At 36.7% G+C, this 27109-nt stretch overlaps 3 protein-coding genes across 3 annotated transcripts; all 3 read left to right on the top strand.

Moving 5' to 3' along the window:
* Nucleotides 1-1147: 1147 nt before the first annotated feature.
* Nucleotides 1148-7425, top strand: LOC114531965 (NEDD4 family-interacting protein 2-like). The gene is made up of 8 exons (XM_028553559.1): nucleotides 1148-1349; nucleotides 4033-4189; nucleotides 4309-4406; nucleotides 4772-4808; nucleotides 5272-5316; nucleotides 5601-5725; nucleotides 6463-6529; nucleotides 7080-7425. Exons 1-8 carry the CDS (start codon nucleotides 1323-1325, stop codon nucleotides 7190-7192), a joined length of 669 nt encoding a protein of 222 aa, XP_028409360.1. The 5' UTR covers nucleotides 1148-1322; the 3' UTR covers nucleotides 7193-7425.
* A 194-nt stretch (nucleotides 7426-7619) lies between these two features.
* On the top strand, nucleotides 7620-13104 carry LOC114531955 (protein FAM114A2-like). The gene is made up of 5 exons (XM_028553549.1): nucleotides 7620-8120; nucleotides 8843-9162; nucleotides 11280-11488; nucleotides 11609-11767; nucleotides 11983-13104. The coding sequence occupies exons 1-5, from the start codon at nucleotides 7696-7698 to the stop codon at nucleotides 12628-12630; spliced, it is 1761 nt and encodes a 586-aa protein (XP_028409350.1). The 5' UTR covers nucleotides 7620-7695; the 3' UTR covers nucleotides 12631-13104.
* Nucleotides 13105-18518: 5414 nt separating this feature from the next.
* On the top strand, nucleotides 18519-25757 carry LOC114531986. Its single transcript, XM_028553582.1, has 8 exons — nucleotides 18519-18778; nucleotides 18852-19335; nucleotides 20665-20756; nucleotides 22133-22252; nucleotides 22356-22469; nucleotides 22659-22766; nucleotides 23132-23245; nucleotides 23957-25757. The coding sequence occupies exons 2-8, from the start codon at nucleotides 19213-19215 to the stop codon at nucleotides 24534-24536; spliced, it is 1251 nt and encodes a 416-aa protein (XP_028409383.1). The 5' UTR covers nucleotides 18519-18778; nucleotides 18852-19212; the 3' UTR covers nucleotides 24537-25757.
* The last annotated feature ends 1352 nt before the right edge of the window (nucleotides 25758-27109 follow it).

The raw sequence follows: 27109 nt of genomic DNA, 5'->3' as shown, positions 1-27109 counted from the left end.
CGTCAAGTATTTGGTCTCCAAATTCAGAAAAACTAGGATTACATGCATCGCTGGCTTAAATTGTCAAAGTAAATTGTCAAAATAGATTTGTTGGCACGTTCATACCTTTTCAAACCTTTTCAAATACCTTTTCAAAGTCATAATGAGAATATATTTGTCCCAGCATTCGAATCACCGACCTAAAAGTTACGAGACAATTGTCTTCACCACTAGACTAAGACTGATATAGGACAAGCAGTTGACTATAATTATTAAAACAGCTTATGGTTTATATCCATACCAGGTACGTACCTCCCGAGATTAATTACATAAAACAAACTTGACAAATTAAAGTAAATTGTCATTGCAATCCCAAAAAGTCTCCTTATGTCGTTAGAAATATTGAATTTTATAATAATCACTGAGATCTATGATTTTAATTGAAGAAAAAAAATGTTGAAAGTTGATGTAGTCAAGGAGTCTAGTATAATTATGTATGCTGATGGTGATATAAAGGTAATTAACTCAAAATTGTCAAATGATATGGAAAGTATCGCCGCTTGGATGGATGAAAATGAATTTATTATGAATTTAAAAGAAGGTAAAACTGAGATGCTCTTATTTGGAACAATGAAACGCCTATCCAAGTTAAATGAGCCAATTTCCGTGAACTACAAAAAATCCCCCCCATATAAGAATCGGTGTCAGCATAGACAATCCAGAAGACATCTGACAAATGTCTTCTGGATGGTCTATGGTGTCAGGGACCTTGTTGTTGAAACTAATTCGTCACTGAATCTCAAATCGAATTTTGATGCCACTGGTACTTTTAAACAGGCATCATCAAGACTACGATTGTTGGGCAAGATTAGACCTCAATTAAATCTCCCATCTGCCAAAGCAATATATCAAGAAATTACTCGTTTTTATTTTGACACCCTCTGTATGATCAAGTTATCTAAAATCGCCACACATCAAGGTCTGGTTGTATCAAACCGGTTTGGAATTGTACTTTTACTCCAAAATACACTTTTTAAAACGTCTTTCCACGTTTACGTTTAACATCATTATCATCCAGTGTTATTAGAGTTCATCGGTTGCCAATGGTAATGACGTGACGTCATAGCCGTAAATGTCCGTAATACATTCGAGGTAATTCGGAGTGGATCTTTCTCTTTATAAATAAAATTTCGCTTGAACTTGCCTTTGTAGAATTATTTTATAGATTTTTGTCGTATTTTACGCTTTTATTGAAAGCCATCTACATCTTAAAATAAAAAGGCACTGTTTGCTGGTATTTTTAGTCGGCGAAACAACAGGAAAAGATCGAGAAAAGCTCTACAATGGCTGAAAGTGGACGATACACAAGGGTACGTCATTGATTTTTATATGAAATTTTGATCTCGTAAACACAGAAGAAAAGATACAAGCCCAATATATATTAAATTAAAACATTTAAAGTGTACGGCACAGACCAATAATAAGTACGTCGGAACTTTATTCTTAGTTGAACTATTTGAAATATATCTTTTTAAAACTGCCGTTCAGGTGGCCGAGTTATAAATTGAGATACATGGGCAAAGTGTGTATTTTATACCCTTGATATGCGAGAGGTGTACCGTTCTGCTTCAGTTATCCTATGCAGCAATCTCTCACTAACAATTCCCTGTTGTGTATTTTGTTGCTTTATACACTTTCACAGATGTTTTTGGTTTCAGTATCTACTGTACATAACTATCTTAGTCTATCTACAGTATCTACATAACTATCCTATTTTGTTGGGGAAATATTAAATCTTATTTTAATACATGATCCTTGTACAAAAAAATTAGACAGCAGCAAGTGCATGGTAATTAAAATGTAGAATAAGTGTTGACACTGGCAATCTAGTGGCAAAATCTTCTGTCTCAAATTAAACTCATGAAATGTAATTTTTGCTGCAATAGTACTTTTGAATTATAATTTTTGCTCATGAGTATATTAAATTAGGCTAAATTACCCCTAGCAAAAAGGAGTTTGCTTCCATATTAGCAAGCTGTGTTTTAAAATACCAGTCAAAGTTAAAGTCTTAAAAGCTAAGATTTGAAAAAGAAAAAAGACAAATATACTTCTTGCAAACCATGTGTTTGACATACAACACTTTGGCCTGCAATTGCTTGCAACAAATTGAATTTATGGTATAGTGCTGTAAGAATGTGTGTTAATCATAGTCTCATAAGCTAAGGAAACTTAGGAATAGTTTAGTTGTTTTAGAGATACACATTAGCATCTCTATGTGCTGATGCTGCAAACAAGTCATATTGTGAACTAACATTGGTGACTAGAGCAACAGTTTTTCATTTAACATACTGTTGTAAAATTTTGAGCAAAGAAAAAATATGAAACACACATTCTATAAAAAATGTTGTTCAATGTTTACATCACAACATGCATTACATCAAAGACCGACTACATGCAAGGATAAGTTCCAAAATGTACATCATGGTGGTAATGCCTCTAAATGGTGAGTCGAGTGAAATGGCTGGAGCAACTTTTGGGAGCTTCGTCACGCTTCATCACTGATGAACTGGTGGAAAATATTAACAATTATTTCATTAGTTTGTCCGCAGAATATCAAGCTCTGAACACCATTATGTAATCCTTTGGACGAAATTCCAACAGATGTTCATCAATGAATATAAAATGTTGCATGCTAGTAGAGTAGTTCGCTTTTGCTTTAGAATTATCTCCGTTATTGGCAGAAATGTACAATAGCACTTTGAAGGAAGGAACAATCCCAGAGCTTCTTCATCAAGTCACCGATTTTCTCTCCGATACTGAAAACTATTCTACTTAAGAACGTAGAAAAAGATCTCCGTCCCATATCGTGAACCCCACAAATCCCAAAAGTAATGGAGGGCTTTATTTTGGAACCCCTATTAGATGACATCAGTGACAAGAAAAACCATGTCAATTTGCAATGAAAGGTGAACAACACATCCATTGGTTCTTGTACTACGTTGGTCCTTGTACTACATTGATTGTGCTCAGTACGTACCTTTTTGGTAATTTGAGGGAAGGTTTTGATTTGGTCAATCATAGCATCTTAATTCACGAGTTGATAAAACTGGTACGTCCTCTCTCATTAAGCTGGATACGTGCTTTCCATACTGGAAGGAAGCATTGTGTCCGTGTTCATGGTTATATTCTTGTTTCAAAAATGTGAATGGCGGTATACCACAAGGCACTAAATTGGGACCGATACTGTTTGCGGTTTTGGCAAATCGAATAGTTTTGGACTGGAACTTGAAAGTGAAGTTTGTTGATGACTTGGCGACCATCTAAATAATTCCGAGGTGCTCATTTAGTTTAACACCGTTTTGGTTAACGACGTCCAACTATATGCTAGAACTAAGGGTATGCGGTTGAGCCTAAAACAATGTAAAGCAATGTTATAGTTGATAGGTATTCTTCAGACTACCATACAAAGATGTAGCTATTCAGTAATGGTTGGCGTACAACAGATTGAGCGAGTAACGTCACATAAACTTAGGTGTTAACGTTAGTTGTGATCTTGCTGTTATGGAACACACATATTGTTTTCATACTAAATTCTGTAGCATGTAAATACTAGTTGGTAAGTAGTCATATCGATTATAATGTATTGTAAGTATGCCTATTAACGAGATTCTTAAATACTTTTTTCAATAAAGCTTTATTATTTTTATTATTATTATTATTTGTTTAATAGGGTGTTAGAATTTCTGCTATCATCTTAGATTGAACGATAGACTGTAAAGATAAGGCAAATCTCCAAAACAATGAAATGTCCAGAAAAGCAAGATGTAGTAATTCCAATTTACATGTGTAACTCTTTTCAAAAGTTGCCAGCTACTGGGCGTATAATTTTTGACCATGATCTCAATGAAAATGATTTTCTGAGAGGATTCCGGTCTTTTCATAGAAAATTGTATGGAATTTATATACTTGTAATACCTAACTAATATAAATATGAGAAGCTTGTATAGACACTTAAGGGTGACGTTTGAGTTAATTTGTCTCCAATTTCGTTAGTTGACCGACTCAGAAAATGCTACAGAGTCAGAGCGTGAACCGATGCTCAACGACAATGACACAACGCCACCTGTTCCCACCCCGTCGTCCGCACCTCTGCCAACTTCTCCACCTCCCTCTTACTCGTCAAGTACAACGGAACAAGAATCGCCTTCAGGTAATGACCATATAACAAACCTTATTCACGATCTGATATACATACGATCAGAACTATGGGATTTGCAACTTATCTTTATATCTTAAAAAATTATGCTGGATGATTATTGTCGTATATAGGTATAAACAGTGTGGATGAAATGCCTCCTGCATACGACATTGCTGCAAAACTGCCAACATATGAAGAAGCTGAAATGACTAAACACTCCGATTCGAGAGTTAGTATTCCCTTTTGTTTTGTTTCGGCCTTTAATTCAGATCCCTAACAAAAATGGAGCCTTAATACTCTTTAACCTTAACTAGCTCGCAGCGAGTGTTTGCATCTAATTAAAATAAACTGTCAAGTATTGTGATTGGACGAAATTACACACATCGAGCTTGCGAGTTTTTCCGATGAGTGTGTGAAAGCCTTTAGGATTGGTCGAGTGCAAAATTATACATGTATCAGGTGAACTGTATACATGTATTACATGATACATATACGCTTTTGTGCCAAAGAAACAATGATGTGAAGACAATAGTATTATGGTTATTTCCTCCAATCAGTACTAATCGTTATGTTATTTTTTTTCATTATGCGAAGTTCGAACCCGGTGGAGTAAGAGACCCGGACGAATGTCGTAAGTTGAATAGTTGTATTTTTCTTTTTTTATTGTACTTTTATTATTATTATTTTATTGTTATTTTACTGAGATAAAATTCGTCAACCTGCGCATATTTGATTACGTCTGCGCTTGCTGCCCAGGAAGCAAGCAATGCAGTAAAGTATGTTTACAAATTCAATAGCGAAGGTATAAGTGTTGGAAACTCATTTCTGATAGCAATGTTTAAACGTTGAAGTCTTTCAGGTGTCTTGAAGCCGCCTATTCGCCTCGCTCGCTAAACACGATTTAGTTTCACGTTTAGACGGGCTTTACAGCCCTTACTACCGAACAACTTTTCAGTATATATAGTTTTCAGTAGTTTCAATAGTTGGTTATTTGTGATTATCGAACTATTCTTAGCTTCAGGTTCTTGAACGACCGCTTATTAAAGATCTGACAAGAACGGTTGACTATACTGAGACTTATTTTGCTTTTTTAGGAGCTCAACTTGGCACGGATAGTCTTTTTGCACTATGTTTTCTTGGTAACGTATACAATCTGACATCTTGCTTAATTATATAGGTCTCTATGTATTCGAGTTTAAACATTTTCTAAAAGAAAGTTTTAAACTAGCGTTTTTTGTTTGGTAACCATCTAGTTGGCTTTTCCCCAAAGGGAGCCTATAGTGCGTTATTTATATGGAAAGAAAAAAAAATGGACAAGGGTCTGATTTGAACGATTAAAAGTATCACCGGAATCAACGTTTGGGGCGAATAAACTCTGACAGCAATCTCCACGCGTTCGATTGAAGTTATTCTCTCATTTCAGTTTCCCTCATTTTCAATTGGATTGGTTTCATTTTTGCCTACTGCGTCACGGACACTGTCGCTGGTCGATACGGTGCTCTGTCAGGATTTGGTCTATCGCTCATAAAATGGGTGTTCATCCTGAAGGTTAGATTTCGTGTTCCTGTGTACACAATAATGAATCGTGGAGCCTAATATATGGCCATTTATTCATTTTTATTTATTTCACTTCGCCAGTAACATGCATTCATGGCAGGGTCACCACAACAGTGGGACACCAATTACTGTCGGCCATAGAATATACTTTATATTCCATATATCCATATAATTTCAAGGAGCAAACTAGAAATACATTCATGCAATATGCTAATACCAATAGACCTTTCTTATAATGACGTCAAACGCGGAAAGTCCGATGTTACACGAAATTTGATTGGCTCCACAAAACTATCGAGCCAATCAAACTTCGTGTAACATCATACTTTCCTCGTTTTACGTCATTTTGAAAAAGGTCCATTGGTTTGAACTGGGAGCAAATGGAGCGTTTGCTAAATGAATGCAATATTATTCAATCGATCTTCGTAACCATGCATACCCTGGCAATTCTATCGTGTATTAAAATAGGGATGGACCCGTGCGGTTTTATGGGGTGAGGGGAAGATTGTCCACGAGATGTGGTACAAGCACCAACTCTCAGGGCCGTATATATTATTTACGTTGCCAGAGTCTAAGAAATATAAGTCTCTAAATTACCCATTATGGTCTGGTGCTAATTCTCGTAGATAATTTCCTGCACCCCCTCTGGCCTAGTCTGGCGTCACTTTCCCAGTAAATTAATCTCTGAAAAAATTGCTATTAAAGATATCTTTATATGTCATATTCAGCATAGCAAATGTTGTAAAGATCTGGCTTTCGAGGATGCATGGTTGTGGTGGCTGATCGCTCTTCTGGGTAAGATGAAGAAATATTGCTTGCGGGCTACTACTGGGGCCGGTTGTTCGAAAGGCGTTTAGCGTAAATGGTGGAAAAGCCAAAATTTACTACTGTACTTGAAAGTAAAGCTATTTACATCGAAATATTTCAGCTCATTTGTCACATAAACAGATTTTGTTTTGATTTTGTTTTCCATTTTGAACTTATCCACCGTTACGCTGAACACCTTTCGAACAACCGGCCTCTGTATACCAGACATGAAATGAAACTACCCACATACATAGTTCTGTAAAATCCGGATACCAAGGAGTAGGGTATATGCAGTTTGACTATATTTGAGAGATATCACACCACCAGTCAACAGTGGCATTCATTTGCATGAATAATTTTACTTATTTCTCTACATTGTGAAATATTAACTTGAAACTAGTTATCGTAGAGTATGAGTACAATGCTGAGTTACAATGTTTACATCTTTCAAAATAAAAATTCAAAGAAAGAATTCTTTGCTATCGTATTTTTTTTTGTTGTGTACAGAACTTTTTTTCATTGAAATGTTTTTTCTTAGGTTGGTTGGTCTTCATCCGTGGAATACTTGTTTATGCCCAGGTGAAGAAGAATGTACGAGCTGGACACGCGATCTACATACCTCGTTATTGGGGATTAACCAGAGGGGAGTGAAAAAAGAACAGCAATTTAGTATTTCCGTTGACTGCCATTTCGCCTTGTCATAGGAATTACGAAAACCAGCACAGCAGTACGTGTGTACTGCCATTTACTATTGTATATACAATTTAGATCATATGATATCAACTGCCTACTAGCCTAATTGTAATATTGTAGTCGAAATTAAATAAATGAAAATAGGGTGTTGCCGGGTGTAAGATCTGACTTTAGTTATACTGAAAGTTATAAAGTAAAGTTGTCAGAATAAATTTATAGCTGTAACGAAAAAAGCTGTGAGATTGACTGTGGCGGCGAAACGTAGTTCGTTTTTCGGGCGTTACTTGTGGTAAACTGGTAACGAGTCGTACCTGAGCCATCGATACTTCAAGTCAGTGGATTGAGATTAGTATCCAGGTATTTTTTTGTTAAATCGCCACGCGGTCATGTTGACGTGGTCGAATGGTTGTTCTATTTGCATGTAAACACAGGAGTTACTTAATTTTATAACCAATCTTTGCATGGAAAACGTAAGTATTCCCGTTAATGATGTAGGGGATGGGAGCAGTGAAGGGGAGGAGGATTTTGAAAGTGCTGATGAGGGCGAAGGCAAAGAAAAAGCAGGCACAAAATGCGAATATGTCTCTGGCAATGACAGTATAGTGGTAACAAATAGTGGCGAAACAGAGAAAATTATGACGGACACTATATCAGAAGGAATCCAGTACACGAGAGGAAATGGAGCACATTCTGGAAAAACGGTTGATGATGAAACAGGCAGCCTTAAAGGCACTGAGAAGAGATCGGAGTCAATGCTTGACGAACAATCCTTAGAAAGCAATATTGGTACTAGTGGACACAAAAAGGATATTTCTGAGGGTCGAGACACACGAGAAAATAAAGAAACAATCAATACTGCTACAAAGGTTGATGAAGGAAAACCTGGGTAAGGGACTGCTGGATAAGGAATTGATACATATTTTGATAAAGTGGTCAGGCCAGTAGGTCAGGCTGAAACTTGGATCCTGGGTACAAAGGTCAGATCACACTTAACTGTGGTCAGATCAAATGTTAATAAAGGCTCATGTTAGTTAGGAGGTCAACAAAATTTCTAGGTTTGGCTTTCTAAGAAGGCAAAATAAGCTCTCCCTTGCAATTGCATGCTAAAAATAAAATTTTGATGCACAATTGCAAGTTTCCCACTTTCACTCCCAGGCCTCTCATTGATCTTCAATTTTTTTTGGAAACCAATTTTAAAATTAATAGATTTTTCTTCAATTACAACCTTCAATTAACCTTGTATGTAAGAAAAAAAAGCCAAAAAATTGGTTTGTTTGCTAAAATGTGTCAATAAGAAGAATCTTAAAATTCCTGAGCAGCTTGTGGCTAAAGTTAGTGATTTATATGATTAAGAAAAATATGAGACATGCAGGATGAAAATGTATATGAAAAAACTGTATATGTGCTATTTAGAATTGCTCTAAATCTCATCCAAATAATATAAAAATTAGATATTTGGCAAATTAGAAATAAAAATTTTTGCTGTGCCATTTGTTTGCTGAAACTATGAAATATCTAGTCAATGTAGTAAGGCAACTACAATGTTCTACACACAAGTGAACCAGTTAGCCTTTTATTTAAAACCTTTGTACAAATATTATTTTCTAGACAAAATGAAAATGGTCAAAAGAGCACCCAACAAAACAAATCGAGTAGTGTTAGTGCTCAACAAAATGAATCAAGTAGTTCTTCTGTCAGTGGTGGTTGGGTATGGGGATCATGGAGCACAGTTTTGAATCAAGCCACAAGTACAATGACGTCTGGTTTGTCCCAAGTCATTGAAAAAGTGGAAACAACACTTGGTATACCTGAGCCAGGTGAACTAGAAGATGAAGCCTATCCTAAAGACGAAAAGAAAGACGTCATTACAATGGAGCCGACACCTGCTGAGATTGATCGGAATATTGATGAAAGCAACAGTAATGCAGGTAAGCCATGAATGTCAGTTGTAGACCATGTGGAAATTAAACATGTTCAACCTTATGTTTAGACTATATTCTCTTTTTTATCATGTATTTTAATATCCAGCAAAAGCATTTGCGAGTTCCTCAATTATAGTGATTTTTATGTGAACTCTATCATCTTTGAAAGGCTCCTAAACTAATGTATATTATGTACAGGTGGACATGAATAATTGCCTTAATTTTTTTTTTTCAAATTCCATTAAATTTTTCATGAAATAGTTTCTTTTAAATTCATCCAAATACGTTGGATAAATCCCCCATAGGCATAGGAAATTATAATTACTTTAAATTTCGTATTTGAAAAACAACAAGAAGCTATAGTCATCAATCAGTGTCAGTGACTATCACTTCAGAGACAATCAAATCAATAGTCACCCCGAAATTTATACTAAATAATATTAATAGAGAGCTACGCCGGTACGATATATTTAAAGGGTAAACAAAATGTTGCCCCTATTATTTTTCAACCACGTTCTTGCTTATAAATAGTTCTACCTTTTAAATACGTGAAAAGAACATTGAAATTCGTTTTTATATGAAAGTGGGTTTGTCAACGCAAACATCGATTTGTCTCAATAAATTTTAATATACCCGTATCATACTTTTATTTGATTGAAAGTGATCTAGAAATATTTTTTATTAAAGACCTTGGTCACCGACTTTTCAAAATAAGAGTCGGTGGACCAAAAACATTTTCAGAAAGTGTATAATCTAAGCTATTACAATTTAAAATTTTAACATATTTTGGATTTCAATACTTCTTACACATGAAAACCCCTTCTTGTCTTCTAATGAAATTTAGAACAATTACATATTCACCGCGTCGGCAAAAGATTCCAGATTGGGCTGGCGCCAACTGGAATGGCTTCCAAAAAATGTATCAAAATGCGCGGACAGTAGTCACAGTGCAACCGAAATCTTCATTTATGCCGTTTAATTTTAGTTATTTTCCTGATCATTCCCACCGAGTTTGTTCAATCTGATTCCGTCACAGTTTCTAATTTATTCCCGTTATATAGCTAGCTACTGCGAAAAAGTTTAATTGCGCATGCACCTCAAGGCTCGATGAGATAAATCTATGGGATGTTACATCCTTTGCATATTACAAAGCTGTAATATAGAAGGAAGTTACATTTAGAATAAATGCATAATAAGCCTGCAGATTAATCAGAACTAAGAAAAAACAGAATGAACGTGTTGACTAAAAATTATAGTTATTGTAATTCTGAACAGAGTTACAAAAATTTTTGTCTTCACGAACGGTTTGAAAGATTTCAAACAACGGCGACTGCCGGCGATGGATGGTATATTTTAGAGCATTACTAGCCGAATTTTAGAGCATTAATGAACGAGTCTTCTGAGAACCAGACGCCTCAGAAATTAGGTAAAAACACCCCTTAGCTTGAAAGTTCGCGAACACGTACTGTACACAAGTACAATTATATTGAAATCCGTCTGAGGACCGTTGCTTAAAGGGAGCATCTGCACAATTCTACATGCAGTCGCAGATGTTAAATATTGTGTCGTTAAATTGAATGAAACTGATAAACTCTGTCAAACGTGGGTGAATATTGACATTTTTCTCGTTACCTCGAAAATAGTTTTATGTTTAAACATATAAAGAAATCTCTCCCAATCCGTTCATCCTCAAACCAATCCCTCCTTGAAATACCATACCTGTACCATATGGTACTTAATTCTCAACCGAAAACCTTTTTTAAGAACTGGAAAATTTCAATATATTATACCGAATATTTTCCGACTGTGAAATCGTAAAACGTACGCTATAAAATAATTATAATAATAATAATTCCCGCTTCCTGCTCCACTCATCAATCTCCACCTCTGTAGCGGTAGTTGTGAAAGACAGTAGAAATTACTATTTACTGCTCTAGCGGTAAATACGAGGAGGTCGCTGGCCAAACGATGGTAGTACTGTACTGTATCTACTGGTAAATGCAGGAATAGCATGATAAATTTAATCTTCACGTGGCCAAAACGGCGCATTTATTTTGGACAATTTAAATTTAATGTATAATATTGACTGATATTTTTTCACACAAACTGCTTTAATACGACAGATACCGATAGCAAAGGCTCGGACTCCTTCTTCTCATCTTGGGGATTAACGTCTCTGTCCAGTGCAGTAACAAGCAAAGGAATTGAACTGGTAACAGAAGGCATAGATGCGTTGGAGACAATTGGAAAAAAAACGATGGATGTTATTTCTGAAGGTGACCCAGGTTTTCGTGTTAAAAGAGACATGTTTAAGAAACCATCGTTATCTCAGGTTTGTATGAAGGAGTTTTGTACATATGTATAGTGGTGCAAATCAAGGGGAAAATCCTGAGTGTGACTTATAATTATGTAAATTGTAGTCCTTCATTTCTCTCATATTTTCATTTTGCAGATTTTGCGTGAAGCCAAAGAAGAAAGCGCTAAACAAGCTGCGGAAAAAAAGACACAAGAGGTTTTGGAGAAAGTGAATTTTAATGATGAATTTGATCGATTTCAAGGTCTCGCACATCTTGAGGCATTAGAAATTCTTTCTCGGGAATGTGAAGCCAAGGTATTGACTTGAAATAGCAATATTTTAGAGCAGCTTGTCTCTGCATTGTAGCAAATGTATAGTAGATTCACGATGTCTTTGATATGTTTGTCCCAAGGGAACCCTAAGTGAACTGCGATTCACCTAAGCTGCCAACCGCACTGCAATTCATTAACAAAGAAGAGCTCAGTATATATACATGCGACAAATAACCTTGATTGTATCTTTTCATGTAGATTGAGTCGGCCCTTATTGATATATTTGAGGACGACCTTGGGCAAGCAAAAACTAAACTCCGGGCAATTGAAGATGCGTTTGGTAAAACTACCCCGAACGAGGAAGATCGCGAGGAAAGCGTGAACACAGAGTTTGCTGTCGAAATCGGCAAGTGTGCAATGGCCCTGAATCTAGCCTTTGTGCCGAACAAATTAAACCAGACTGAAGAGTCAATCAGTGAATGGCTGAAGCAGTGCGCGAAAGACCAAGAAACGTCGGCAAATTGCCGTCGACCTGACGACATATTCTCTCACGTAATCACCAGTCTTGCTGACATCACAGCGAAATCGGTCGAAGTGTTTCGAAAGGTTGCCGAAATGATCCTGCTGGTGGACGATAAAGACAACACAGTGACTGCTGAAGATCGGGCGACCCGTTTGTGCTCAATGACGAGAGTCGTAACGAATCGCATATCGAGTTTGTCAACCAGTTACGCCCAGTGTTTGAATACGGCTGTGAATGAGACTGAGGACGATGATAATATAACACCACTAATTACTGAAGTTTATCTTGAATGTTCAAACAGTTCATCGCACGTTCAAGACGCCTATAAACTACTTCTACCCGTTTTACAGGTTTCGGCTTTGAATAGTATGAAGACAAAATGAGAGATATATAATATGTATATGGAGCAGAACGTATTCTATATATTGCTGCGTAGAAGTTTTATAACTTTATATACAGAGATAACTTTTGTAATAATGCGGGAATGATATATATTAACCCTATATATGTTTCCTTTTTTTTGCGCTCTCATATTAGGCCTTTTTGAATCCGCTATTTTTGCAAAAGAATTCGATTCTTGCAAAATGCGTAATTTTTGGATTTTACGTGACCTCGTCGAGTCCTGTGGTGATCAACTCGAAACTAAGACTCGACGGTTAAAACGATTTATGTGTAATCGTGGCTCACACTCCTGTGCTGCGTAATCATCGAAACATTTTAGGTGAACCATCAGTTAAATCACTTATTAAAACTAACTAATTTATAGAAAGCCATTAAGAAGGCCATATTGTTTTAAACTGGTCTTTCTGCATATAATATATAACACTACTACGAAGCCTAAAAATAATATAATTTCTGTTGGACCGGAACATTTTTGAAAGAAACTAGTCAACTTGTGATTGTAAAATTTGCATATCAACCAACCCCAATTGCTGCGGAGATGGAGCAGCCCGAGTCGGGAAACACCCGTAAATGCTGTTTACATTAGCCCGGTTGCCCGAGAGTAAATTAAGCGTGAAATGACTCTGAGGTATGAAAAGAAGTAAATAACATGATCCTGACAGTGGTGTAGTCATTCCGACAACACTACGTGCTTCTGTTGTTTAACTAAACGTATTGTAATATCTCTTAAACGCAAGTTCTCTGGGAAAGGTATTACAAAGCAAAAAGTCCGATTTATTTCAACAACCAAGGCGTTTACACTGTTTACAATCATGTAAATTACTCACAACGTGCAACTTGTGGTATGCTGCTTGCTCGATTTTTTACTTTGATGCAAGAAGATACTGACGTGCTTTTAATTTGAAGGATTTAAGGTAAATTCCTAGGTTTGGCTCTGGGCGCCTGCCTTGTACACCAAACTATTAACGGTGCTCAGCCTCTGTATGATAATATAAAGCAAACATATACTAGAATTACAAATTGTGAGTGAAATGCAGCGAGTGCATACGCGTAGTACCTTTATCTTCCCCCAGTCATTTCTTGGATAGTCTTCAGGATAGTAATGGCAATATTGCGTGTCAAAAAACTTAAACTTGTTTATATTATGATAAAGGTATACAATATTTTATCGCGGTTTTGCTGATGAGAATTTGCCCGAAAAGGGCCTGCGGAGGAGGTAGATTCTCTTCCGAGTTGAGATCGCACATAAGTTACGTAAGTGCGAGTATGAAGTATCACGCATTTGAATAGGATGAAACCGCTGTTCTATGCTACGTGTGTTCAAAAAATCCTGAAAAACCAAAATCGCTGAAATCGAGATACACGTCAAGAATATAGGGATGCTCGCAGAGACAAGTTAATATAGACAAATTTTATTAAATTTTACGTTTGCATTTTCATATGCCAATCTGTAACCAAACGGTAGAAACGAAATTCGGTAACTTCTTTAGTTTTTTCAAATGACATATTTTTTGAAGTTAAAGCGATCGTGCTTCATTTTACATATAGCAAATAAAATAGACACCCATCTTTTTAAAACATGCACCTGTAAGCTTGCAGGTTATGAATCGTTTTTGTCCTGTATCCATGTTACCTTGATAGATATCTCAGCTTTCATTTTAAAATATCGAATGGGTATCTTATCAGACCCCTAAGATTTACATAAAAGTCAAAACCGAAGATCTCCGGAAATCAGAAAGTCCGGCACAAGTTCATAAACTTTACTCATTTCATGACGTTTCAAAACCATTAAAACCAGAATACTGAACATAACTAACACTGCGAATAGTATATTTAATATTTCGGTAATTATGGCAAATGCATTGTGCTTCTCGTATAGTCAAAATCTGTCATATATAAAATTGTATAGCTTACAAATTAAATTAAATTGCAATACTATAAGAACTTGTCCTCAATCATATTTAATGATGGAACAAACAATTTTTCGGAAACAAAAAATAAATCGGATGAAATCATCGATCCTATTTATTTTTATTTGGCTTCAATGAACCGAAAGCCATACCTATATTCAACGTGTTGTAGAAAATCTGACTTGAGTGTATACTTCACAATTCAAACCGCTTGTACTTTCATTGGATGCCTAAATTCAACGGTAAAAATAAATACGCTGAATCTCGATCATTCTAAGCGAGATTATACATGCAGTTATTCACTGTATATAGTTTCTTGTTTAAGAGAGGTGTCACGGACATTTACTAAGGAAAACGTGCGTGAGTATTGCCTTCTGAAGCCAATATCGGCTGGTTCCAAGAGGTATGAATAAATCGGAAGACATAGCACATCCTATCACGTCACCGAAATGTGCGTTTATAGTTCCGGTTTTACTTTCTATTGTGAGTCTGAAAAGTTCTTGTATAAAGGCAGGCACAGAAGTGAAGAGTTAATTGCGTGTTCAGAATGGCTGCTATTAACGTTATCTTATTTGTTGCATATGTGACTGTGTTTTATCAAGGAACTGAAGGTTTCTGCAGGGCAAACTACGAGTGCCCCGGTGAAAAATTGTGCTGTAAGAAAGGCCGTTTTTATTCAGAATGTCGCTTTAGATGTCTGTCGTCTTTGGGAACATTTTGTACTAAAGATTCTGACTGCGATTATGGTTTCTGTTGCAACAACGTTTGTCGGAAGACTTGTATCGGCCTGTCTTGTTCCATCAAATCTCAGTGTGGTCTGAACGACTATTGCTGCAACTACGTGTGTCGTCACAATTGTAGCGATCACGCTTGTTCTTTTGACTCTAACTGCGGTGGGAAATTGTATTGTTGTGGGGATAAAAAATGCCATGATGCTTGTATCGGTCATCGTTGCATCCTTGATTCAGACTGTGGTGATGAGAGTGAATACTGCTGCAATGACAGGTGTCAAAAAGGAAGATGCGGTTTGAGTAGCTGGACTATCATCATGATCGTATTTGGTGTTGTTTTTGCCATCGGAATTCCAGCCTGTATTGTCTTGTGCAATTATCTTCGTCGACGTCAATTGCAAGGCTCTATAGTTGCCGCATCACCAGTTCAAGTTGGGATTACCAGCATGGGACATATTTCAAATAGTAATCCTCTCATGCTTCATCTTACTCCACCCCAAAGTACTTTCTCAAAGTGAGAACCCACCACGTTGAATTTAAATCCTATACAAATGCTATATGTTTTGTAATTATACAGATTATAGAGTTTTACCATGTAACTAGCTGTTATAAATTAGCATCGGTTTATCATTTTTATGCATAATTATATTGCACAAATATCCATGTTCCTTGTCTCATTGACAAACATTGATCAGACAAAGATAGCCACTGTCTCAGACGATATGCATGGGAGACCAAATCTTAATGTTTTCAACTGTGGTAACACATTATGGCCTCGGCTCCCCTCTGATACTGATGCTTCATTCATTGTGTGCATGCGGTATTCTTTAAAATAGGCCCTGGGCATGACAGACCCTTAAAATGTTCATTGAAGTCAAGGCAGAAGCTCACAAGGAATCAGTTCTGTCAACGTATTCACAAGTTACTCATTTTATGACGTTTCAAAAATACTAAAACTAGCCCACTGAATATACCTATAAGTCAAAATCGTACATGAAATCTTGCCCGCAAATAAAACTATATTGCAAAATTATAATAACATGTGCGCCAATCATATTTGATAATGGTAAAAAAAATTTTTTCAAAAATACTGAAATCGGATGAAATCGTTGTTCCTATTTCTTTGTGTTTGGTTCCAATGAACCGAGAGCCATGCCTTTTCAACTTGTTCTAGAAAATCTGGCTTGAGTGCATACTTGAATTCAAACCGCATGCACTATCCTTGCATTCTGCATTAGTTAGATTGGGGGGCGTGGTTCTCCTGGTTGACTTGCATAGTTCCTCGCCTTAATGCATAGTCCCTCGTTTAAGAAAGGACTCAATATATACAATCTGTCAGGAAAAAATCGTATTGTATGAAAGTATTCTAAAGTCGATATCTATAGTTGCAAGAGGTATGTTAAATTCGGGCGATATAGCTCCATCCTATTACGTCATGACAAGAGAGTGCTACCTATCGTGATGTGCGTATATATAGTTCCTGTTTTACAACTGAAGCTTCTACTGTTAGAATAATAAAAGTCCTTTTATAGAGAAAAAGCTTGAAGGGAGAGTTTATTACGTATTCAGTTGGCTAAGAATGGACGCTATTAACTTTATCTTATTTGTTGCATTTGTCACCTTGTTTCACCAAGGAACAGAAGGTTTATACTGCAGCACAAGCTATGATTGCGGTCCAAACGACCATTGCTGCAATAACGCGTGTCTTCACAACTGTCGCGGTCACTCTTGTTTTCTGGACGCTGACTGTGGGGGGGGGGGATTGTTCTGTTGTGGAAATGAAAATTGCCATGATGATTGTATTGGCCATCGTTGTACCTTTAATTTACACTGTGGTGACGTGGATGAATACTGTTGCAATGGAAAGTGTCAAAAAGGAAGATGCGGTTTGAGTAGGTGGACTATCATCGTGATCGTATTTAGTGTTGTTTTTGCCATCGGAACTCCAGCCTGTGTTGTCTTGTGCAATTATCTTCGTGATTGGTGTTCTTTTTGTTATTGGAACTCCAACCGGTGTTGTCTTGTACAATTGTCGTCGTCGCCAATAACAGTTCAAGCTACGATTACAACAATGAAAGACAGTTCAAATAAAAACTCCTCTCAGCTTCATTTTATTCCACCCCAAAGTACCTAGTGATAGCTCACCACGTAGAGAATTTAAATGCTAATATATACAGCTAGTAAATTTAGCTTCGGAATTTAGTTGTATATACCTGATGTGGTATGCCTCAAAGGTAGTAAGCAAACATTCAATATGTAAAATTGTCGAGGGGATATATATGATTATACTCAATATATGTATAATATATAATGTATAACAGGCCCTGTGCGCCTCATTGGCGCAATAGGCCTAGATGATGGTGATGATATAATATATATAAGATAATGTAATATATATATATGCATTTATCATACATGTTCGTAGATATATATGGACAGATTTGTGTTCAAGTTTAAGTTGCCAAACCCACCGGATATCATTGCTTTAACAACAGTCGTTCATTATTCTAATTATTCGAATAGTTTTTATTCCCCTTTCACTCCCAGGATGAGCATATTTCTAGAAAGGAACTATAAAGAATTTTCATAAAAGTTTAGTTAAAGGTTATACCTTTGTGATGCGATAGAATTCTAATAGGCTTACTTATTTTATGACGTTTCAAAAATACTGAAACCAGAATATTGCATCCTAAAAATGGTACTTGATGGTAATGAATCTGCCATCAGCTTAAAATATGAATGGAATCTTACCTGCAAATTCAATTATATTACAAAACTGTATATAAGAACTTGTGCTCAAATCATGTTTAATCATAGAACAATATTAGTCTAAGTATGTAGTTCCTTGTTTAAAGTAGAATCCAATATACATTCAGTAAGGAAGAATAACCGATGTATTATATGAAAGACTTTCGAAGCCAATATCAGCTTGTTCCAAGAGGTATATGTAAAATCGGACGATACAGAACATCCTATTACGTCAATATTATAGTGTGCTATTTGGGAAACTTTTCAAAATATTTTGCCTTGAAACCTTCACCGCAAAAGCCGTGATAGTCAATGGACTAGTAACTGTGTGTCAAATCAAGAATATAGACTACATATCGTTGAATAATTTTTTGGCGAAGAACTTCTGCCCAAAATAAAATACGTTTCGCAGCTTAATGCAATAGACCAATTGCGAAATTTAGTAACCGCGCCTTTGCGCAGCATGGGAACGAGGCTTATTCATATAGAGCTCACTGGGCTTATTATGCAAAGGCGCGGGTACCAAGTTCTGCAAATGTCTCTTAAGCTAAGAAACATTCCTTTGTTGAATGGTCACATTTTTTCAAGTTTATCACTTGTTTAGTTCGCCATTAACTTGCATACAGTCTGCGTGTGCCATCTTTCTTCGCTATGCTATAATGAAACCTAATTACTATTTTTACACGTTTGGTGTGAAAGTCATTTCCTGGGCGTATCAATAGGTGCTATTCTAGAACCGGGTATGAACAAATTTGAACATTTTTTTTAGTTTTCCTGATCGAATCACCCCTCCCCCCACATGTACAATTTTAGATTTGCAACAGTGGGAATGTTTGGTGTCAAGTTACAACAACCAAACAACAAAGTCAACAGAGATATATTGGGTTGATTAAAATACGGTGCTATTTGGCAACATTACGATTTTGCTGGATTGGGTCAAAAGCCTGGGCCAGATACACTGTGGATAAACAGATAAATCTTTCCGTGGATGGCTGTAAATGTGAAACGTCACAAACGTTTCTGATGGCGCTGTTTGTAATGCCGTAAATCTCACTTCCTGCAAGCCAAGGATTTAAAATGAAACTAAGATATCTTCTTCCTATGACGCAATTAAACATTTGTTTGCCGTTCGCTGGAAACTTTAGTCCCGCAGCAGCCGATTTTACCGACTACAATGGGTAAAAATGTACGTGTAATGGTCCTTACCGTTCTTATACGTGTAGTCATATTCAATATGCTCTTCCTGCTAACATGCGTATTTGACGGCATCCCTAACATCAACTCGATTGTGCTAATGGTAAGTTTATATACTTTACTCGCAACTTTCGTATTGGCATTGCAAATTTAGGTAGAACCATTTGGTGCGAATTTTTGTAGCAAAACTATCAATGACATCACCATAATCTTTCTTTCTATAAACTGTGATAACATTGGATATTCTAATGATTCTGATTTTGAATTATAGCTGCGAGTCGCAGCCCAGAGGGTTGGTAAATAGTTCTTTACGGTATAGGCCTAACTATATATACTCATAGGACCATTTTAAAAAGTACATTTTAGTAAGTGAACTTTTGCTACTCATGAGGTACATTTAAATTCGTTTGAAATTTTTGCTTATGTATTCCGGCCCCTCTATGAAATATGTACTTTTGCGTTTAAGCTGTATTTCGCATGATATTTCTTACTTCTTTTTTGCATGCTAATTTCAAACTCAACAGAATCAGTGAAGTATATACATATCATTTAAAATAGACTGTAACACTGTCACAGTAACAGAGAGTTTTCGAATAAAATTATCCGCTATATAAGAATATAAATTTTTCGTATCTCGTTCAGCTGTTTAAAAGCGTTTCGTTTGAAAAATTCACACAAATTCAATATTATTCTTCAGCAGATCTTCCTTCAATTCAAATTTCGACGATCTTCATATATATATACATATGCCAATTTTTCGGGTTGCAACTTGTTTTCCACGTGTGTCAGAGTGAAACATGGACTTTGACCTAAACATCTCGCGTTGATGTACGTCACACAGTCCCTATCCTATGACGTCATTGATAAACGGGTTAATACTTTCCGTACCTGGGTTCAGTGGTGCTATATGTACATGCAGTGCATACTAGTGGTTTATCTGATGCAACAAATAAATACGAAGATTTTACATTTTCAATTTCTGCTTCAATATTGTAGTAGGTATGCGCCTACAGGTGAACGAAGGCTAGAGTGTTTAATTAAGTTGCAAAAACGTGGACTCTCTTTCTAGAATTTTCGTTTGTATTCTTTACTTTATACATCCTTATTTCAAAATCCGTTGAGTAAGAACCCTCTCCACACCTCCGCTGTTAAATTAACGGCCTTTAAAGGGGTTTGCCTGGGGAAAATATCTAGAATCGAAGATACTGAATATGGTACTGATAACAACCAGATACCTATACGAGAAAACGCGTCAAAATATAGCATACCCAAAAACCTTAATTGCATGATAGTAAAGAAATTGCAGCAATATTGGCAGGTTGTAATAAAATGTAAAGTATATGGTCTAAGCACAGTGTTAGTAAGACAAACATACATGATAATTAAAGACGTTGGTATATATATATAATATATCTTTTTGGTGCTTTTTTAGCTCTCGCTTATTCTTGTTGTTCCACTGCCTCGTTTGGAACCGGTGCTTTATATCCTCGACGAAATCTACACTTTTATCTCCATCTACATAAGGTTAGTGTTTTAAGCCTAAACGTCTATGCTGTTGATGATATCTTAGAGGTTCTTTTCACTAAAACCAACTCGTTGATATTACTATAACATATTGCGGCATTCGTAAAACTTTTTGCTCCATTCTTACACTGATCAAGCAAGCCTTCAGTTGTCTTCCACAAAGGTTTGCTTAATTTGGCCCGAGTCCAGAGGCGTGGTCTGAAAGCAAATTTTAAAACGTTGATTTATTTGGTTTTGAATTTGAACTACAATTTATTTTCAGACAGGTGTTACTTACCGGGGCGCCGGAACCACGGGAGCAGCGGGGCAGCTCCCCCCTACCCTTTGCTTACGGGGGCGAGCGGGGGCAGCCCTATGCCCTTTGCTACCATATCATAAATTCAACATTTAATCATGATGCCTAATTTTCGCATAAAAACTAACCGGTAATATTATTGAAAATCCGTTCTCCCGTGGATTTGCAAGTTCGCATGTACTTGTAAATTTGAGTTTCCTCTTCGTGTGGTTGCTAAGGTAAAATGAATGTGGCCTTTTCTAAAACTCTGCCCCCGCTGCCCTAAACTGCTCCCGGCGCCCCTGGTTGCTTACTGATATTTTTATATGCATTGTTGAGTAATTAAAGGAGGTGATACTGTAATTGCGTATAGAGATCGATGAAGCTTGAATTTGCAAAAAGTCTAATGTCTTCACCGCGTGTCCAATAATTAAACATTTATGAAAGAATAATAAGCCGAGTATCCCGAGCATATTTTTATTGACTGTAATTTTTTTTAATGGAAGAGCTACGTGTTATGACTAGGTTATGACTATAAAATAAGAAAAAATAAAAAATAAAAAAACGAAGAAATAAAAAAGCTTAAATATTTAAACTAATTAATAACTGTAATATAATTAACAATAATAATTCATTTACAAAGAGAAAGCTACGAATTATGACTAGGTTGTTACATATAAGAGACCTGCAAGCTATGACCAGGTTAAGACTATTATAGTTGAACTGTAAATTTTTAAACCGCAATCTAATTAACAATAATAATTCATTTACAGAGAGGCAGACCGCGTAGCTAGAAAGGCGTGCCAGGCCCATTGAAATTCCACACCAACCTCAAAGTTTTTAAGGGTGCATGTCGAGTTATATATAGCATGCTTTCAGTTATACGCAGTGTACGTCTAGTGTAGAGTAGTTAGAGTTACACTACACGTATTTTAAGTAAATTATCGATGGAATAGATTTATATAAATAAATTTATGAAATGAATTTATAAAATGAAATAATTGTATGCAACTAATCTATACAGATAAAGTCAAAATTAGCCCTGGAGCTGGGGAAAATAAACGAAGCCGTATGTTAAAAATGAATTTTATTATTTCTCCAGAATTGTCCGAAAGTTGGTGAGCTGGGTTTATTCTTTTGTTTTGTTACCATCCTTGGTCTGTTTGACTCCTTTGGTACGATGGACGTTTTCCCAATGTGTATCGTTAAGTACGATAATAAGGTATGCCAAGGGCAATTCTTATTGATAACCATATAGTGATGAAAATTAATAATAAAAGCAGCCAACTTCTACAGAATTAACATGTACATATTTCACTTTTTAGTGGAATTGCTCCGCTATCAAAAGCAATCATACAGTGGCTGGTGCCATCGCTTGTCAGTGGTTTCTTGTTCTCTTTTAGTGAGACTGTCATAGCTGTTGCACTATTGTGGGCTAGGTAAGGGCATACGACGGAACCTCTTCCTAAATGTACACTAGCTGCATATGGATACGCCCACGCGCTTTTATGTGAAAATTCGGAAGCATGAATGTTTACTCTAATTTTCGAATATAAATTTTCCATGTATGCGAATCTTTATGTTGATATTTCCCGTATGAATTCAATAATAATCCATATTCTCTATAGGGGCATCCATTGGTTCATCACCGGCCCACTGCGTTGGATACATACGCTATTCTGCCTTGTGCGCAACCAGTATAATGATTCAAGTGAAAGTTATTTCTCTTTTCCAAGGTATTTGCTTTTAATTCGAGATTTCCCCATAGAAACAGGGCCCATTGAATAGAAAAAAGTAACTCCTGACAAGACCGGGAATGGTGTATCATGGGAGAGGTTTTAATGAACGGAGGGTTCCAAGTCTAAATAGAAGAGAGGCGAATAAAACTCAGAATGGCAGCATAGAGATTTGAAGAGAGAGATTATCTAGATGTTTATTCAGGTTTCCATAAATTGCATGCAAAGGTGATGGTTTTGGAGGAGGCGTATTTGAGGGATACGAAGTGTATGATTTTTAAAATTACACTCATGCAGTCAATAAAAGGACTTTGGCTGTTAAAATGTCCTACACTGCATAGCTGAAAATGGTTTTGAAATTTTAGGTATTTTATCATGCTGCTTTTGAGTATATCAGCTTTAGTCATAGCTTTACCTAGTCCCGTATCGGTGTTGAACTATTTGGTAACGGGCTATGGATATCCTGGCTCGACAATAAGGTAAGGCAAACAAAATTGTACTAATTGTACTATATAGTAACCCCATGGCGACACGATATTTGGTATCAGTTTAAAACACCTATTACTTTCTCAAATGATTTATATTATTTCTTAGTCTGTGAGATTAGTTCATTTCCTCAGGTTTTAACTACAGCGTTTAACGCATCCTGAATTCGTACTATTAATTATAATGTGAAGTTAAAAATTTTCTCTCCGAATTTTCTTTGTAATATGAGCCAGTGGACGAAACTAGCAAACCATATATAGGGAACCGAACAGTCAAATTATTCTAAACCAACCACTTTTAAAAATCCGAACAAATCAGATCGTTTCATTAGCGAAAAACCTCAGTTTTACCTCTCGGATCTGTTCCACAGTTTTGCACATATCCAAGCCCGAAATGTTTAAAAAGAATGCAAAACTTCATTTGAATACTCAATTTCTGTCCCCAATCGATCCGTTTTGTTACAGTTTGATCAGTTTTCCGAATACGAAAGAGCTTAAACTAGCCAACTCCTAAACTATAGTTAATAATTCATTGTCTTGATTGCTATTTCGCTTTTCCAGAAGTCTTTTTTGTCCTGCCAATTGTATCATAGGTTTCATCACCTTTTTAAGTATCATGTCATGCCAATAGTGTTTTAGACTTCTTTGTTGAGATGTCGGTTAAATTCGTGTCCTGTTGTCGTTATCATGTCATTTGTATCTTAGATTTCACTACTGCCCCGCTTTACGGAAAACTAACCTGATGTCGTACCTTTTCCTGGAGGTTTCGTATCCATTGTGGAATATTACGAGAACGGTTAACTTCTATCTGTTCAGCAAGTATCTATTCAATGGCTCTTGGAGCGTTCATATTAATATCAAAAACCAAATTGGACCAGGCTATAGTACGTGGCTGATGGGGTACTCCAGAATGTTTTGTGTCGGACTGGTGACGCCATTCGTCCTACCATTTCAATGTTTTGGACAGGTCATCAACAACATTCTTTGTAGTCTATGTCATGTAGCTTTCCTGACCATACTTAACGGTCACACGCGCGTGAATTTCTTTCTGATTTACTACGGAGTCTGTTCTATTTGCGTTCATGTCGAGAGCACACTTGTTGCACTTGCAAGCACTTTGCACAGCTTAAGGCTGACGATGAACGATCAGGTAACGACTATAATTTGTATGATGGAACTGTATCTCATGATCCACGTCTCGTGGCTAACGTGCAAAATTATATGGAGAAAGATAAAAGCCCCAAACGAAGACGTTTTGTGGGAGAATTGTAGCCATAATGAGTAAAATCAGCGCTAGCAATTCTTCGTAGCCGGTAGACAATTTTTCAGTCTGCAATGGTCCTGGAGAGGTATACTCTCTGGAGGGAATTTTGGATTGGTTTAAATCAGTTGGTAGTGTTTGGACGTTAGAAACGACCTCAGAATTAAATTCTTACCTTTTAGGGGAAGGCCAACTTGGCAAAAATGCCCTTTTTCTACTGTGTCGCAAAATATAATATCGAATAGCCAGCAATCTTTGCGCAATTTGTTTGAATTTGCTTTGGAAATGCAAGAAAAGCAGCCAAGCAGTTTAGCTCAAATGCCCCCATGGCACATCGCTTATTAAAGAGATTAGGTGCTGATGTTTTGCGACACAATGTACAGAATTAATAGATTGGTGGACGAAGATATGAAATTTGTTTTAAGTGTTTTTGGGAAAATAATTTCTAATAACAATACAATAGCTATGGCTACACAAAACTGCAAGTGTGTAGAGAGTGTATAAAAAAAGGCAAATATTTCATATTGCAATTAAGCACAATACTGCATTATCGTAGCTACTTCCAGCTGTGTAGCTCACAAAGTGCATACTTTTGAACATTAAATGTTGCCTTTTTATATACACCCTGTATAATAATGGAACTTGTAAAAAAGTAAATAATAATAGAACTTCAGAAGTGGGGCTGACGGTTAGTTTGGTATCTCTTTTTTTTCTGTTCATCTATCTGTTTATCAGGGTCTTTGTAGTTTGTAGTTCTACCTTTTATGAAACTAGCTAGAGAAAGGCTTCTCACGAAAGCGCAAATGCTGAAACACGTGGTTAATGCCTCGACATCGTGAAATAGCCTGTGTTTGAAGCATAGATGATAGAGACAAGAGTCAACTCCATTCAAAAGTCAGTTCCATCTTTTTGCAAAATTATTTCGATTTTAAAAGAACATTGAATGGAATGCATGGTATTCATATTGGCGGTAAATTCAAAGAAAACGCCATGATGAAGAGACCACTAACAATTAACGATGAAGCAACTTTTGTCCCTTTTGTCCGGGGAGCCGAACTGGCCAGTCCGCCTTTACACCGTTTGCAGCTCAAATTGGAGTACACATGCCCATAGAATTTGTATTGGGTTAAATCAAATGCGTGATACGTAAAATCAAATTCCCAAAATGCGAACTGTAATATATACAGATATGTCAATACGCTAAATCAAATTCACATCAGTTTAAATTTAATTTTGAGTTTATCAAATAAATTTTTAATGAAGTCAAACCAGCTTTGATCGATATCCAATAATTTTGACAGCGATTATTTCAAAGTTACATGATTCGTATGCAGTACGTGACTCACACTACCTAATTAACGGTGCGCAAAATACGTGTAAACGTGTTGTTCAAACATGGGTACAATGTTTACACGCATTTTTGAAAAAATACACACAAAACATGATTTAAATTTCCGTGCGGCAAATCAATTGGCCAATTCCTTTGGATGTGCGTTATATGCCGCGCATCGACCAACATTGCATGGACCCAGTACGAGTACGAGTACGAGTACAATCTCCGTCATCTTGTTGGCGTGCGGATAGCTCCTTTGTTATCGTAACTTTGAGGACTAACCAACAAGCTCCGTTGCCGTTTTATGCACAACTAGTTGTGTGGCTCGAACATGTCACAATCATGAACTCCATGTTAATTAGCCATGGTCTCCGCTCTGCTTCTGCCAACCTTGTTGACCAATTTTTGATTTATTTGATTTGATAAACAACTAATATATCATACAAATCTCCTGCATAAACAGCAATTTTCTACTTCGAAATTCTCATCATCGTCATCGACAACGATATTGATTACAAAAAATAGCCGGCCAAACTCTACCATTAAGAAGTCACTCTTACGAAAAACTATGTGATGCAAAGCTTTTGTTTTTCTCAACTAATGGCTGTTATCGGTATTCACGGCCTAGTTCATACGTCGCATTTTGGTCGCGTCGAATGCAATTCAAACAATAGATAATGAGATGATAAATGTATTTATTATTAAATAATAAAGGAAGTTAATGTTATACGGGTCTTCGTATCGTAGTGTCGCGGGTCCTAGGACGCTTGTCCGGTCGGCTACTTGCCCCCTCCGGTGAGTATAAATATGAGCCCAGTTTGCCTGATCGAGTTGTTAGTTGCTTGCGTGACCCATCCCTCCCGTTTCCCTAACGACTTCACGCGATGTTGTGAACTCTACGGGAGAAGCGTCTTATTAATCTCGCTGGGGTTTGTTTTTTTTTGTTAGTTTGTTTTGCAGGATTAAGCACAGTTCTTTTCACACCCGTTTTGGTCGTGGAATCGGTGTTTGGGGTAAAGGTAAATTCATTAATGATCGCCACATTTACAGGTTGTTTTTTTTTTGTTTCGTGTGTGTGTGTACTTTGATGTTCGTATCGTTTATTCCACGGTTTCACTTCAGTGACTCACGTGTGACAGTTGATCACGGGATGGAGGAGGTACCGTTAAAATAGCATGGTTCGTTGAGTTATTATCTGCGCCGAAAACAGCAAACTCAAAAGAAACACCGTTTCACCCCTAGCCCGACCGTTTCGCTCGGATAC

This window comes from Dendronephthya gigantea, unplaced genomic scaffold, assembly GCF_004324835.1.
Source record: "Dendronephthya gigantea isolate DGI-Jeju-01 unplaced genomic scaffold, DenGig_1.0 000076F, whole genome shotgun sequence".
NCBI classification, from domain to species: Eukaryota; Metazoa; Cnidaria; class Anthozoa; order Malacalcyonacea; family Nephtheidae; genus Dendronephthya; species Dendronephthya gigantea.
This window is presented reverse-complemented; position numbering and strand designations above follow the sequence as displayed.

Coding starts and splice junctions, on each gene's coding strand:
- LOC114531965 (XM_028553559.1), top strand. CDS start 1,323: ATGGCTGAAAGTGGACGATACACAAGG. Junction 1,350..4,032: donor AAAGTGGACGATACACAAGG/GTACGTCATTGA, acceptor CAATTTCGTTAG/TTGACCGACTCAGAAAATGC. Junction 4,190..4,308: donor GGAACAAGAATCGCCTTCAG/GTAATGACCATA, acceptor TGTCGTATATAG/GTATAAACAGTGTGGATGAA.
- LOC114531955 (XM_028553549.1), top strand. CDS start 7,696: ATGGAAAACGTAAGTATTCCCGTTAATGATGTAGGGGATGGGAGCAGT. Junction 11,489..11,608: donor AGAAACCATCGTTATCTCAG/GTTTGTATGAAG, acceptor TTCATTTTGCAG/ATTTTGCGTGAAGCCAAAGA. Junction 11,768..11,982: donor CTCGGGAATGTGAAGCCAAG/GTATTGACTTGA, acceptor CTTTTCATGTAG/ATTGAGTCGGCCCTTATTGA.
- LOC114531986 (XM_028553582.1), top strand. CDS start 19,213: ATGGGTAAAAATGTACGTGTAATGGTCCTTACCGTTCTTATACGTGTA. Junction 22,253..22,355: donor TCGTTAAGTACGATAATAAG/GTATGCCAAGGG, acceptor TTCACTTTTTAG/TGGAATTGCTCCGCTATCAA. Junction 22,470..22,658: donor GTTGCACTATTGTGGGCTAG/GTAAGGGCATAC, acceptor TATTCTCTATAG/GGGCATCCATTGGTTCATCA.